At 34.6% G+C, this 15,843-nt stretch overlaps 1 protein-coding gene across 1 annotated transcript in view; it reads right to left on the bottom strand.

Annotated features, from left to right (window-relative positions):
• LOC128554257 (uncharacterized) overlaps positions 1-14,112 on the bottom strand; it is a 38,553-nt gene extending 24,441 nt beyond the window's left edge. The window contains exons 1-2 of the mRNA XM_053535507.1: positions 14,044-14,112; positions 4,449-4,553 (exon numbers count right to left, since the gene is read on the bottom strand). Of these exons, the coding sequence (XP_053391482.1) occupies positions 4,449-4,553; positions 14,044-14,098 (160 nt within the window). The 5' untranslated portion in view covers positions 14,099-14,112. The remainder of the gene's footprint in view (positions 1-4,448; positions 4,554-14,043) is intronic.
• Positions 14,113-15,843: the final 1,731 nt, after the last annotated feature.

Below are 15,843 nucleotides of genomic sequence, written 5' to 3' on the forward strand. Positions count from 1 at the left end.
ATTTCTCCAGCTTCTCTTCGATGTGCACTCTTCGAGCTCCCAGGACGATCTGTCCAAACTGGATGCGCAGTGGATATTTATATGGCCGTATGACGTCACTTGCATACATACCTCTGACTTTTACATAGACCACTGTATACTAATGCAAATTAACGAAATGCACTTTAAACGCGAAAGGACCAATTTCGCGACATATATATATATATAAAACATCGGGTAAACCGAAGGCAAAAAGCGCATTATTTCACTCGTTGAATGGATTTTACATGAAATAATGAATTTAACATGAAATAAGACACTTTTCATGCTCGGTTATCAGCAAGCGTTACATGCAAGCGTCCGCTGAGATTCTGATGACATTTATCAATGAGCAGTAGCGCATAAAATTCGCGCATTTCACTATCACCCTCAAAATTAATTTCACTGCGCATCGTTATACGCATGTTCAAATGAATATCAACCTGTCATAAAAAAAACCTATCCCTCTGAAAGTGTTACCCTTGTATCCCAGATACCGGACAACTTTGAGAGAATTGTTTTCTTTGTCTTGTATCATCATTTTCTTTTCAGTAAATCAGTTAATTATCGACTCGCATTTTATCTTTACCCAAATGAACACGTGTTTTAGTGGCGTTATACTGTTCTTGCACCTTTAACTCTCTACAATGACCACATATAGAAAACAGCTGGTTGAAGTAGATAATCGCTGTTGCTTCGAATATTATGACGACAATGAAATGTCCGTAAATTAAAGTGTATGTGCGTTGTTCTTATTGGTAAATACCCAACACAATTAAACAGATATCATAAGTATTCATTTTGTATACTGATTTAGTGTTTAGATATCGAAATTGTAAGAAATTCAATTGATATGAATTACCGTAAACTGTCTTGATAAATATTTGACGCTACAAGCACAATGCATCGCGTTTCATCTATAGTTGAATGCTGCAAAATCTAAATCGAGAAGGTGTGTTTTGATAAGCCTATTTAATGCAGAAAAAATAGAGAAAATCACAGCAAATATTTGAAAAAAAAATCGCGGCGTTTTTTTTATTATACTGAGTCAAAGATACAACAGTGCGTCAAAAACAGGTACGTTTTTAACATTTTGACGTTGCATTTTTTACTAATTTACACACACTCGGAGAATTAACGACAAATATATCGTGATGTTTTTATGCATATTTATTTCAGATTTGAATAGAATCCGACGATCTTTTGAAAATCTCGACAAAGGGCGCATACTACCTTAAGGACAATACTTCTATTATATAGGGGCAAAAAATCAGATGAGCGTCTGCCTCCGCAAGGTGGTGTTCTTGTTTTGTATACCAGTTTCACAAGTACTTGATTTTGAATTTAGTATTTGACAATAATTATTGTGGGCAAGTATGACTTTCCCTTTGGAATTATCGGGCTGTAATCGCATTTTAAATATCAGATAAATGGGGGGTCTATCATTTAACTGTAGCTTAATTTGAGGTTACCACATCTATTCAAACAGGATGAATAGTACATTTTGTAAGTACCTCCTATTATCAGCATAAAAAGCGTTTCTTGACTTCAATGTCATAAAATGTGACAATACTACCTTTACTTTAAAGGTAATGCATCAGGATAATGCCCCTAATATTATTTGATCTCATCATGATGACATCACAGAAGTTATCAGTTTACACAAGCAGGTATTGCAGGATAGATATTAAGACTACTGGATACTTTTTGCATGTAATATGGTAGTAAGTTAACTTACTTCCAAATTGCACGTAAAAATTGAGGCCATCTGAGCCACACCCTTACTGCAATATCAAGATAATGATATAAATAACTTAAACATTTTGCTTAAGTTTTCACAGTACATAAATCAGATAAAACTAGTGAAAAATCAGAAATAAGTGATTTTTGGTAAAATATGTAAGTATCGCGTTGAGCCCATGAACTGTTGTCTGTAAGGAAATTTATTTAATTCATGACAATATTTTGTAAATAGTATTGTTGGAGGTTTCTGTCTTTATTGACAGAAGAGGCACCAATGAAAACCATTTTTCTAAAATCAGAGTGCTTGAACATCCTTGAACATCAGTAAGGCATCTGTAAGTTGCCAAAATACCGAGTGAAATATTTTAAAATTAAGTGCGTCTATATATAAGCGACTAATCCACACATTGTAATTTGTGATTTTTAAAATCATTTATCACCGAAAGGCAAAATGCCGCCACTGTTTTGTAGATTCTAGTTTCGAAAATGTCGATTATCTCATGCACTTTTATAAACTGTTGCAACGATTTATTCATGTAAACACTGATAAATATAGGACGACACGCGACATTATTTTAGACACTATCATCACATGGGCAACAAACCAAAACATAGCAATTACATAATTTGCTTCCGTCAGTAATAATCAATAGAGATGACACATATAGGTATCACACATTATTATGACCTCTTGAAGTATAAACAATAATATTACATAAAATTACGTTTACGATGCATTCAGTGATTCCTCGTTCGCAAGGCGGTTACAGTATACGTGTTATATTTTTGTCGTCGGGAGTTCGATTCCCAGACCTGTAAAAATTTTGTTTTCAAAACTGTATTTGATATCTTTGTTTTTCAGTACGATTCAACGAAGACAACATGAGTTAGTCAAACTAGTTGTGACTTGTTCAGTAACTTATATATTTCACTCTAAACATGTAATTATGTATAAACACAATGACCTAATTCTTTTTGATGCTTTCCTGTGACATGTTTAAGCTCTACGAGTTGTTTTATGAGTGCCATAGCAATCTTACAATAGCCTTTAATAAAAGCATTGCCCAGTCATAATTTCAGCATCGATTAAATTTAAGATACTACTGACTTTATACGAAAATAAGAAACAAAACAATGAATTAGAATCCAGAAAAAGAACCTTACTCAAAGTATGCAATGCAAAATAAAAAGAAATGTCCAACGGATGCAACCCTTCAAACCTATCACTGCAAAATGATTGCACGTGTATCCAATCGACCAGCTGCGCCATCAAGCCAACTTCTGATCTTTATTTTAAACAAGCACACATGGGTAGATGTACATATATATATTTGAGTGTTCCTGGGTTCTGGACTAGTACAAACCTGTTCTCCGCAAGTAGCCGCCAATTTTCCCACATGAATCAGAGGTAGAAGACGAATGATTTTACACAGTCACGCAAATTTTAAATGTGTAATTACTTTATAATAAAAACTGCCTCTACATATTATGAATGTTGTGAATAAATGAAGATGCTTTTCCATAACGACATCTGGCAAGGAGAAAATTGGCTTGCAAGCGAAATGCGGTAGTAAATTAAAAAAAACATAATTGCATGATACAAGTACTTAATATCGTCGGTATAGGCATAGGCAATACAAGGTAATACAAAAGCATCAACCTCATATAAACCACCACAGAGTGAGTGATTCTTCACTTACTGAATTGTTAAAAGTTAATTTCAATAAATTAGCTGACAGAAACACCCGAAGCTGCCGATCAAATAAAAATGAAAAACAGATTTCCTTTGTTTCGAAAACAAATTTTAGAATGTGTCTAAACACATTTACATTTCCTATTTAGTTGCAACATTTTAAGGAAAGTAAAATACAGATACCAATGCTTGTAAGTAACACTAGAAGCAATAGTTGTCATTCCTTCAAAATGCATACTTGTTACATAATTTTGGCTATTCGCAGCAGAATAAAGATCAGTTTCTAGACTTTATTAAATGAGGTTTAATCTTTGACAAATTGAGGTTCTTCCTCTATTCGGTACATTAATAACAAAATCAGTAAGAAGGTTAATTCTATTGCAACACAGACCCGGTTTGGTAAAATCTGTAACAGGTAATTAAATGTGCCGACAAGCGGAATTCCATTATTATAATAAAACTGAATAGACTTCATGATTCCAAAGGATCATTGCAGATGTCATATAAAAATAGTTTACGGAAGACGGACGGACGCCGGAAAATAAGTGATCACGTCATGCATTTTTGGCTTAGGTGTGTTGAAATACTAAACAGTAACTGACAAATCAAAACATTTGTTATATAGTTTTATAAAGTAAAACATTTTTCTTACAATGCACGGTTCTTTTGTGCAGATACGAACTCGAAAAACTTATGACAATCTAGCAACTGTCCCAATCCCTGGTAATTAATATCAACGGGAACCTATGAAGGATGTCGATTTTATTTACCATTTATAAAGCTTCTCAGGCACACAACTCGTTTTTAAATATTGCTTCAGAACACTGAAGAAACGTTCAAGAACCAATCATATGTTGAGTGTAAACTAACTGGGTCATTAATGTGGACTGTAGGCGTAACGGTCAAATCTGGACAAACCGACAGGCAGTTCAATCGCTTCATACTCGGGGATATAAAAAGAAACAATAATACACAGACATTTATGATACTGTACCTGTAGCATGATGTAAAAGTAGTGGGGATGGTGGTGCACGCTGTGGATGCTGTAAGGGGTCACTATGCAACTTCTGCTGATCCTCGGGTTCCTGCTGATCATACCCTGAAGCAGCAAGACGTCATCATGAATATTTTCAATTATATGCATTTACATTACCATTTGTTTAATGAATGGAAATTATGATTATAAAGTAAATACTATTTAATAAAAAATAATCTTTTAGAAAAACAGTTCACCCTCTGCAAATGCCTCCATGAAATTTGTTGTTAAGAAATGGCGTGTATGTGGACAGGTTCTCTATGCATATGAATAAAACTAAATTCTGGAAATTTAAAACGAAAGTGGTTTACACCTTTTTCTATACAATAAGGAATAAAGGTAAAGGTAAAGGTAAGTTTTATTTACCGTCGCTTGGTGAAACAATTAACATAAGCTTTTTGGAGCTTTTCTGCGACTCTATATTAAGAACAGTTAAAACCAATTATACCTCACCCCCAGCAATTTGCTTGTACCCATTTACAGCTGGGTCGACTGAGGCAATCGTGATAAAGTGCCTTGCCCAAGGACACACCGCAGTGGGAGTAACCAGGATTCGAACCAGGGGCCTTTACCTCCGTAGGAAAGCGTCTTAGCCCTCTCGACCAATGCGTTCACACAGCTAAAGCTAAGACAAAACTAAAACTGCCACATTCTTGCCTAATAATATCACACTTTATTAACAATTTGGAACATAGAGCAGTCACTTTCCCATTTGGTCTATACAATCCTCCAAAGTAGGTGCTTTATGTAAATAAGAGAAAGAAATCAATTTTTTTCATTTTTTGACAACGTCCTCTGACTATACCTATTTAAAAGTTTTATTTATATAATGATTATTTCAACAACAAAAAAGATTTATTAAAAAACAAAGACAAATATCAAACAAGGAATGCCACGCACCAAAAACGCAGCATCCTCAAAACGAAACCCACAGCACGCAGACGCGTGCACCACACACACACACACACACACACACACACACACACACACACACACACAGAGCCAATACATTAGAACAAAACGAACAAACAAAGGAACACACACACACACACACAAACACACACACACACACACACACACACACAAAGCCAACACATAGGACAAAACGAACAAACAAAGGAACACAGTGGGGCACCGCCTTGGAACGGTCAGTGGCAAAAACACCACTGGGGAGCTTAAACCGGTTTATGGTGCGCACCCAACCTCACTCTTACCCCCACCATGTTCCAAAGACACGGGACAGTGTAAATAAAAGTAATCCCCTCCAGGTGAATCTCTTACACACGTAAAGGAAACAAAAAGGCATGGCAGGTAAAACACTTGCTCGTGTATAAATATATAAAAAGCAAACCTTAAGAACCAAAAACGTATGTACTCAATGCCTTTTCAGAAGACAGAGCAACAAGAGAAACACCCTTAAGGACCCGACGAAACAGGCCAGAGGACAAATATCAAAACAGTTCAGTCCTGGTAGGATTTATAAACTGCTTATCATAGAGTCCTCCCCCTCTTCCGTCAGACACAATCAAAGAGGGAAGCGTTGTGTCCAACTGTAAACGGGTTGAACACTAAACATGCGGTATGTCTCAAAACAGTTGGGTCGTAACCTCTTTTAATAAAACGTTTTATAATTTTACCGAATACATTTGGAAAATTACCATGACCCAATATCTTACGAAGTTTGTAAACCACACTTCATCATCATAATTCTGAATTATCACTTAAAAGGTAATTTAAATACACTTGTGCGATACATCTACGACAGGGCATATATCATCTTGATTTTGATGGATATGTAATTTATAAACGTCGTTAGGTACACGGGCATTGCCAGTTGTGTTATCAAATGTTTTTTTTTTATGAAAGATACTATTACTGTATTGTTCGAGGGCAGAGTTCATGTTTTGTGTTTATCCCTTTTCCAGTTCGTCAAAATGATTTCCTATGTCAGGACAGGTTGGGAATCCATGGCAATTCTTAGATTTTCTTTTTATCTTATATTTTTCTTGTGGTTACTGTTTTATGTGCAAGGGATTCAACTAACGCGGAACACATTTTTATACATTTCTTTGTTATTTAGGAGCACGGTGATACGTTGAAGAATGATATTGGTGCAGTGCACCTGTTTCAATCCAGAGTGATAGTTTGCACCTTCTTCAATTTTCAATGCGATGTTTTTCTACACTCGTTATGAATGAATATTAGTGTCTGTTGCACCTGCGTATTTATTATTTCATTCATTAATGTTTTGTCATGTGTGTATATTTTCACGAACTAAATTAAATGATTTGCTGATAAAATTGATGCGTTCCGTGAATGTGGCTTTTCCTGTTGGACTTCTGTTCTCATTTGATTTTATCGAGCATTATTCAAATCCCACCTATATTTTTGTTATAATTTGCAGTGACTGCCCAAACTGTGATACCTATAAGTACTTATTTCTGCGGGCTTAATATTCTGCGATTTTTTTTTCAAAAATGAGGTGGTATTAAATTTCTGCGTACCTTATTTCTGCGGTGTCTTCTTCTCACGTTGATTGGATTTATTTCTGCGGTTCTGTGTTCACCAGTTGTTTCATTAATTTCAAATAGACAGGTACGTATTTTGTTGTTATTTTGACAGTAATACTGTCTTCCGGATTGAAAACAAAAGTTGACGAATACTATTGTGGCATCGTCATCATCGTCATCATTACATAATGTTGAGTGTTAAATAAAAACGCAAGAAAACCCGTGTCAGTCATTTTATAAACAGACACGAAAAATGATTGAATCTATATTTTCTCATATGTGCATTGTAACGGTATGATAATGTTTCTTAATCACGCCTTTTTCAAGTCCCATAAAAACAACGGTAAATATGACCATCACCAGACGGATTAGTTAACAATAGACACAAATGATACAATGGATTGTGTTTGTCACATGATTTAAGAAAATTGAAACTGGCAGCTGACTGTTCAATATTGAACCAAAATCAAAACAAATTTGATGTTTTTATTATGTTTATTCAACAGCAAAACAATAATAAAACAGTTCTATTATATTACCGTACTACTAATTTTTTTAAACTTGCTTCGTCGGCCTTCGGCTACATGTGGGACAAAAGCCGATAACGCTATCGGACATTGTCTTATACTTAACCGGATTATAATGGCGGCTTGTATCATCGTATCGCGGCATGTCAGGATAAAATTTTCTTCGGATTTTAAATCTGCGGTCTTGTGTTGTCTTCCGCAGAAAACGCAGAAATAAAGTTCCCGCAGAAAAAGTACTTACACGGTATCTTTAGAACAAACTTTAAGATAATAAGTTATTAACATTTTCTACTTGTATACCCTTAAGAGACCTAAACCATTTGAACAAATTGGAGAGAGGACCTTACAATGACGCCTACAACAAAATTTGATGAAAATGTATGATTCGGTTCATGAAAGGTTTTTCTTTATTTTTGCTCTAGTGGCCCCTTCAAGTGGCCAAGTGCCCCCATTTGAACAAAGTCTGGGATAGGAACTTTAAACGACGCTGGCTGTAGACTAAGGTTAATAAATCCTAAGCCAGTATTTCATGGTAATGTCATTTAATGCTTTTTTCTCAATTATTAACCACATCGTCAAAGAACCAGACATTCCCACTTCAAAACATTTGGGAGAGGACTTGGAATTTATAATACAAACAAAGTTTGATCCACCAAGAGATTCAAGAATAGATGTCATTTAATCCTTTTTCTATATTCTGATCTAGCGGCCCCTAACTGAGTCCCGGTGTCTCTATTTGAACATCATTGGCAAAGACCTTACAACGTTGTTACACACAAAGTGTGGTGAAGATCCATTCATTGGCACTTGAGAAGAAGTTGTTTAAATATTGTTTTCCATTTTCAGCTTTAGTGGTACCTAAAAGGAGCTATGTGCTTCCATTGGAACAAATTTGATAAAGGACCTTATATTGATGCTCCAGTTTGATGAACATCCTTTTATCAGATTTTGAAATGATTTCACACTACTGGTTCTTATATAACTCACTGCTAAGATTGTTCAAAACATGCCGACTTGATGGGTTACATGACCGCAAACGGGAGTGATAACTTTTCGCTGTTTGTAAATCACATAAACTTTAAAAATCTTCTTGTATGAAACTGTTTGACTGATACACAAATGGTCCTTGTGTTACCCTCGCTAAATGTTTACATTGGAAATATTAAAGATATTCTTGTCAGAAACAGCAGGCCGAATTGTAAGATAATTTTACACAAATGTTTCTTTGGTGACCTTTTACGAAGATTGTAAAAATATGTTTCATAAAAAAGCATTGCCACCAGGGGATGCGGTCCATTTTCCCTATATGTATGACTGGAAACTGTTAATTGTCTATGAGTATCTTATGTCATCCAACGTCTTACCTCATCTGCCCCTTCCATCTCCCTAACACATTAGCTTCCATACTTATTTAGTAATAACTTGTAAATATTCTTTTTGGAAAACACTTGCACCATTTTAAAATAATTCCACAGAAATTTTCCTTCCATGTCCATATATCAAACCTGTTCAAGCGAATATCAGGTGAGCTATCAAGGGCAATTATGACCCTCTTGTTACTATATTCTGCCGTTATACCATGAACATTCATAAACATTCGACAAACACTTCATGATACAAAAGCGTTGTTTTTTTGTCTAATTTTAGCTCTTGTTTCCCCTAAAAGAGACCAAACGGAATGATAACAGACCAAATTTCAAGAGCAATCAAATATTTCTAGCGGCCCCTAGAGCCCCAACTTAAATAACCTTCCGCGAAGATCTTACAATGATGCTACAGATCAGGCAGGAGTTTCCACTTTTTCTATTTGATAGATATTAATCTAGCGGCTTATGACAAGAAGTTTCTTAAAGGTGTTTCCAATTCTAACTTTAGCGGCACCTTAAAAGAGTCAAGGTAAATCATTTCAACAAAGTTGATAGAAGTTTATTCCAGGATTTTACAGACAAAGTTTGGTGTAATTCTGACCAGTTGTTTGAGAGGAAATGTTTTAATAACAAGGAGGCCATGATTACCCTAGATAGCTCACCTGCATTTCAGAGCTTACAATGACTAAAGAATGTACACGTTTGGAAGAGGTCCAAAATAGTCCCCAGGTGTCAAAATTTCCAGAAGTAGTAGAAGTTAATCACATAAATGAGTTCAACAAATGACACACAGTTCAAACACTGTGTGGGTTTTCGGTCTTTAAAAGTGGGCGAAAAAGGTACATACAGACATCTTGAGAAGGCTTAGGATAATTTCGAAGGTCTCTTTGAATTGGCCATATTCGTACTTCTACCAGTCCCTAAAATGGGCCAAGTAGACTTTATCCCATAAAAGAGCCAAATATCACTATTGAACAAATTTGGTAGAGGAACTTACAAAGATGCTTTAAAACCAAGTGTGATGAAACTCCATCAAACGGTAAATGACAAGCATTAGCTCTAGCAGTCCCTTAAAAGGCAAGGCTTAAACATACAAATAGACTTGATAAAAGACAATGCCAGAGTGCTACTGACTAATTTTTGTGCAATTCTGTCATTAGTTTCAGAGGATATGTATTCTGAAGAAAAGTGTAAACAGACGGGTGAGCTGAAAATATTGACGCATGATGCAGGATGTAGGACGAAGAACAATGGACACCAGACCGTCCATCTATATTAATAGCTTATCTTGAACAAAGTGCAGGTGAGCTAAAAACTCAAACAACATCTGCTAATGCACTGATTATGTAATAATGTTATGACAGTCTTCCATGGATGAACGTCTTACACGATTGTTTCAATTATCATGGATCATCATTAAACGTGCCTGAAAGAAGACGTGGTCACTTTCTCCTACACGTTTAAATTGGAAATTGCAAAACTTTCTGGCCAGAAACTGCAAGCCTGACTTTAAAATGAGACATCGGCGCAAGAGGATGTGGTAAATATTCAATACATATATTGCGTGGGAACTTAAACATCTTACCAGAAACTGCTGGAACAATTTCAAAATAGCTGTAAAAGAATGTGTTTTAGTGACCGTCTATCAAGATTGTTCCAATATTTTCTGATTAGTCAAAGCGTGGCTATCAGTTCACTATATGCATAAAGTTGATGCTTTGAGAAAATGTTTTTATCAGAAACTATTTGTACGATTTTGACATAATCTAACAAAAACGTTCCTCGGTGGCCATTTACACAGTTCATAACATTCTAATCAGTCCAAACAAATCACCAAAGCTATATATTCATTCGGCCCAATATTAAAATTGTGAAATGCCATTTTTATTTGTCAAAAGAAAAACAAGAATGTCGGGTCGGTTCTAGTTTTTTCCCATATGGCTCTAAGTAAAACTTTGAAAACCTCTTCTCCATAAGCACTCCAGTATAAAATTAGAGCGCATAGAGCTTCAAATTGGTCCAATCGTTTAGATAATTCTACAAGCAAAACATGTTGCTTGATTATAGTTTGACACCTTTAACTACTGATCGAGGCCGAAACTAAAAATCAATATGGCGACCAAAAATCAAGATGACCGCCGCATGGCTACAAAGCTTTATGACAATTGAACAGTTTTTACAAAGAGTCTGTTAGATAATGGAAAGTAATGTTATTTCTTGATTTTGTGTTCGACTACATACCCAAATAAGACTTTTGTCGGAAATATAAAATATATGACTTTATAGTGAAAATATCGGCGGAAAATTGTCATTGTTTTTATCAACACATTGAATCTACTTTTACCAGACGATTTAGCAGCCAAGTATTACCCAAACTGTTTTATAGTCTAATTTGATTCATGTTCTCCTGGTTTTACGTGTAACACAGATAATATTTTGGCATTATGGTAGAGTAAAGGCAAGGCTAGGTAGGTTGGGTAAACTGACACTCTGTAAAGTCATTGAACATGCACATTATTTATGTATTATTTTAAACATACTACGAATGAATTTGTGATTTTGTGACCTGTAATATATGAAATCTTTAGTAAACACATCTTTAAAAACAAAATCAATATGTGGCATTCTTTACAAAACCATTTCATTGAACGTATTTCATCATTTCAAGTTACTAAGAAATATTCTAAATTTAGACTAATTTAAATACAAATCATTATAAATTTTGCTGCAAAACATGAACAAAATTTTCAACAGCATAATTATATTTGTTTGTTATTGGTTTAGTTTGAGGAAACTTATTTTTAAATTACATATTTTACGTTATCATTTCACTATATTTAGTCTACTGTATCATTATAATTATTGATAGGTGGGCCGGTGTAGTAGTAACACGCTTGACTGTCAATCCAAAAGTCCGTGTTTCGAGTCCCGGTCCAGGCACTGGGAATTTCTGAGATGCTCTGGAGTGCCTCCGACCTAACTAAGAGGCCTGTACTAGTTCTTGCCAAGAAAGACGGCTTCGCGTGTATCGGTGCTATACACCTGGCACGTTAAAGAACAAGCTTGTCTATTTGCATAAGAGCTAGGCATAGTTGACCGAACAGACCTGTATCTAAAAAGGATTTCTCTCTATCTGATACGGGGTCTTTATCTCACTTTGTCCCTCTAGTCATATCGCTCGTTGTCTGTACTAAGCAGAGGATGAATTTCGCGTTTGCTATATGTAAAGCGCCCTTGAACGTTTTTATCATGCAAAAAAAGGCACTATATAAATCTGGTATAATCATTATTAATAATAATATAACTATATAAAAATAAGTTTTATTTAGTACTGTAAGTATGAAATATACAAACGTACTTGTCGAGTATTGTGGGTTTCTTTATTTAACAACACTTTTAGATACATTACCTTTATCGTTGGTTTTATTTTTAAAAACATGTAGTAGAAATATTGAATGACCGATATCAATATATTGAGGAATAGCTAAACTTGCAAAACAGATTTGGTATGCAAAATGTTATTTTACATAAAGCAATATCGTTGTAATACATTATCCATCTAGACCTCTAAAAATTTTATGAGTTATAAAAACCTTTGAAATACAGATTCGTTGAACCAGATTTGAAAATAGTTAAATTATTATCTAACGTTGTGTAAAAATATTACTATTTTATATTAAATCTAACAATGGTAAAACCAACAATCAACAGGACACAGGGAAAACAGTGGTGTATAATTATAGGCACAAATACATTTAAATCAGGTTTTCAATTTGATACTCTAATAAAATGAAAAAAATCATTGTCTCATGGCCGTTTTGTAATTTCTGATAAATTTGTGGTCAATGTCAATCCATTTTAAGGATACAGCTGAACTGTCTAAGAAACAAAAATAGGGTTAATTTGGTGGCCAAACATTCTTTTCTTTTTTTACAAAAACGTTGAAAAATGTTTATCTGAAACATACCTTGAACATATCCACTGAATATCCAATAGGTAAAGCCACGTTCCGAAAACGCAGCCTCCCAAAACCGCAAATGACACGCGCACAAAAAAGACACAGGATTGCAAAACGAACAAATAAAGGAAAATAATGAGACACCGACTTTGAATGGTTCGTGGCAAAAACACCACTTGGAGCTTTGACCAAATTATTTTGCGTACCTAACCTTGCAAGTAACCTCCACCATGCGCTTTGAAAATAAAAAGTTTTCCCGCCATGGTAAATTCTTAACACACGCAATGACAACACAACAGGAATGGTATGTAAACAAAAAAATGCTGGTGTAAATTTATACAATAAAAGGGCCATTAAAGCCCTGTAATACTCATCAGACCTAGTTCTTAACCAAGGTAACCTTGTATTCAATCTGATCTAGATCGCACTACAAAAAACATTCTGACCACGCTTTATGTACATTCTGTAAAACATTAATAAAGTTTGTCAATAATCTAACATAGTGACCTAGCCTTTAGACTGTATACAATGGTTTTTAGATTATCTGACTTAATTTATGACTCCAGATTACCAAGTTTCGAAGTATTTTGAGATTAAAGTAAGGGAAGAATTCTGACCAATTTCCATTAAGATTGGGCTAAAATTGTGACTTGTAGAGTGTTGTTTAAATGTTGACGATTGATGAAATACAAAGGACACAGGTCGATCACAATAGCCTACCTTAAGCATTTGTTGCTTAGTTGAGCTAAAAAGGCATACATGTAGTTAGTCCTTGTTTAATTGTTTTATATTTAGACCAGTGAAAGATCTCTTGTAAATGATGTAGGCATATGGTATAAAATAGATATATATTTGAATCCAGTTTGACCGGGTGCCAAAATGCACATCATACAATTTGAATATACACTTTCATAGAACCATTATTATTCCTCAAGCAAAATGTCTCTGTGTAAAGACTATTGAATTAATAACGAAAACAGGGCAATGATTTACCAACATCCATACCAAATGCTAAAAAGATGGGAAGGAAAAGAGCAAACATATTGGTTTTAATTTTGGCTTAATGGGGAGACATTACTTTTAAATATAACCTAGTATATATTTGATGGATCAACAGTAAACCTTGCAGAAAGTTTAGGTATATTAAGCGTTTCGACAACAATAAAAATATTGAACAAATATTTTAAATACCATTGTCACGCTTCGTCGATGTCAATTTTTGTGCCCTCGTCAATTTTTGTCCCATACTTTGGAAAGGTCCTTCCTGAAAAACAATACAGTGAATAATTTAGCTTTCAATACATGAGGAGGACATTTTATGGCATTTTATAATAATTATGTAACGGGTGGGGTTCAAAGGGAAATTGACTGAAACTTTATCCTCAACCAACTTAAACCAGTTAATGAAGTATTGCAAACTTTTCTGTCCACCTTTTTTTCAGTTCGAGACCTCAAGCCATATAGTCGCCCTTTAACTCAAATTCACGTCAAAGCGAAATTCAATTTGTCTAGTTTTTATATCCATTATCGGCTAATTGCTGATCAGCAACCTTATCAATTTGCATTCTTGTCAACACGACTCGAATGCAAAACACTTAAATGTCGGGACATAATTTAAGCTCTTAATTCCTACCTAAGGCATTTGTACAATTTTAATAAGATGTTTGAAAGCGAATAAAATTACACATCATATCACTTGATTCTTTTGTATTAACATTAAATCAAAATTAACTAGTCGATTTGAGAACATTTATCTGTTAACCCTTAGTTTTATTTCAAAGACAATGTTTAATACGAATGAGTCGAGAACATAGTGATATAAATTGAATTTGATTGCTTTGTAACGCAAGGGAAATGTATGTGAATTTAATTTGAAATAGTGTTTGCTGATAGAAGGATTAAAAAAGTTCTACTACATAAATTTGGGCGGGTAACGTGAGTGGGTGTGGGAAGAAGTATGATATGGGAATACTGACGTTAAACTAAAAGACAATATCGAGAAATTCAATAAACCGAAAGGAAACAAATATATATATTTAGATAGGCGTGGGTGGATGGAGAGGTGTTTGATTTTGCAGAGTTGTGAAATGTTTGTGATGGGGACAGAAGTGGATGTTGTGATACTGGATGATCTAGTGATTAGAAACAATAACAAGAAATTAAAGAGTACGGGGTGGGGTAAGGGGTAATGTGTTTGCTGGAGCTAAAAAGGAACATCTGATTGAAACTTTATTTGAATTTCAATCAGAGGTATCAGAAGAGTATATCTTTAAAGTGTTTCATACAGACAAACCTAGCCCCGCCCACTGGACCGGAAAAAACGCGTGTTTAATGTTACTTGACAACATGTATTGGGGAAGTAGGTAGGTGTTAATTTGATTTTCTACTTTTTCTCGCGAAGATACTTTAATGATAATGAATCATGGATAGGTTGCAAGGTAAACAAATTGCATTTATTTGAAACTTCTCTCATAAGTTCTATACATATCGAACAAAAATCTGACCTAACACATAAATTTGAATCAAAATTACAAACAAGGTATTGAATTGACAGAGAGTTCAATTGATTCTGACAACGTATTTATCCGTTATAATTAATAATTAATATTTTACGTACCATAATTTCATAAAATTTAAAAACATTTTATCGACGCTTAAGCATTAACATAGGTTAACTGATTATTTACACAAGATAATCTTAGTCGAAACTAATTTTCAACATATAGTGAGCGTTTAGGTTTAATTTATCAGTATGATCTTTTAAATAAGAACGAAAGATAAATAATCTCAAGAGATGTGGTGCCCCCCCCCCCCCCCCACCTCCCTGCTCTTACGCCAATTCAACAGTATAGATTACTATAGTAAATATATTAAGTTATCAGTATAACATATGGCAGTCAAAGAAAAACCACATAGCTCTAATACTTTCAAATTACCCCCGCCCTATTCTTCGGCAGCATTCAATATCATATTAATATATTGATGGACATG

Source organism: Mercenaria mercenaria, unplaced genomic scaffold (assembly GCF_021730395.1).
Source record: "Mercenaria mercenaria strain notata unplaced genomic scaffold, MADL_Memer_1 contig_4878, whole genome shotgun sequence".
NCBI classification, from domain to species: domain Eukaryota; kingdom Metazoa; phylum Mollusca; class Bivalvia; order Venerida; family Veneridae; genus Mercenaria; species Mercenaria mercenaria.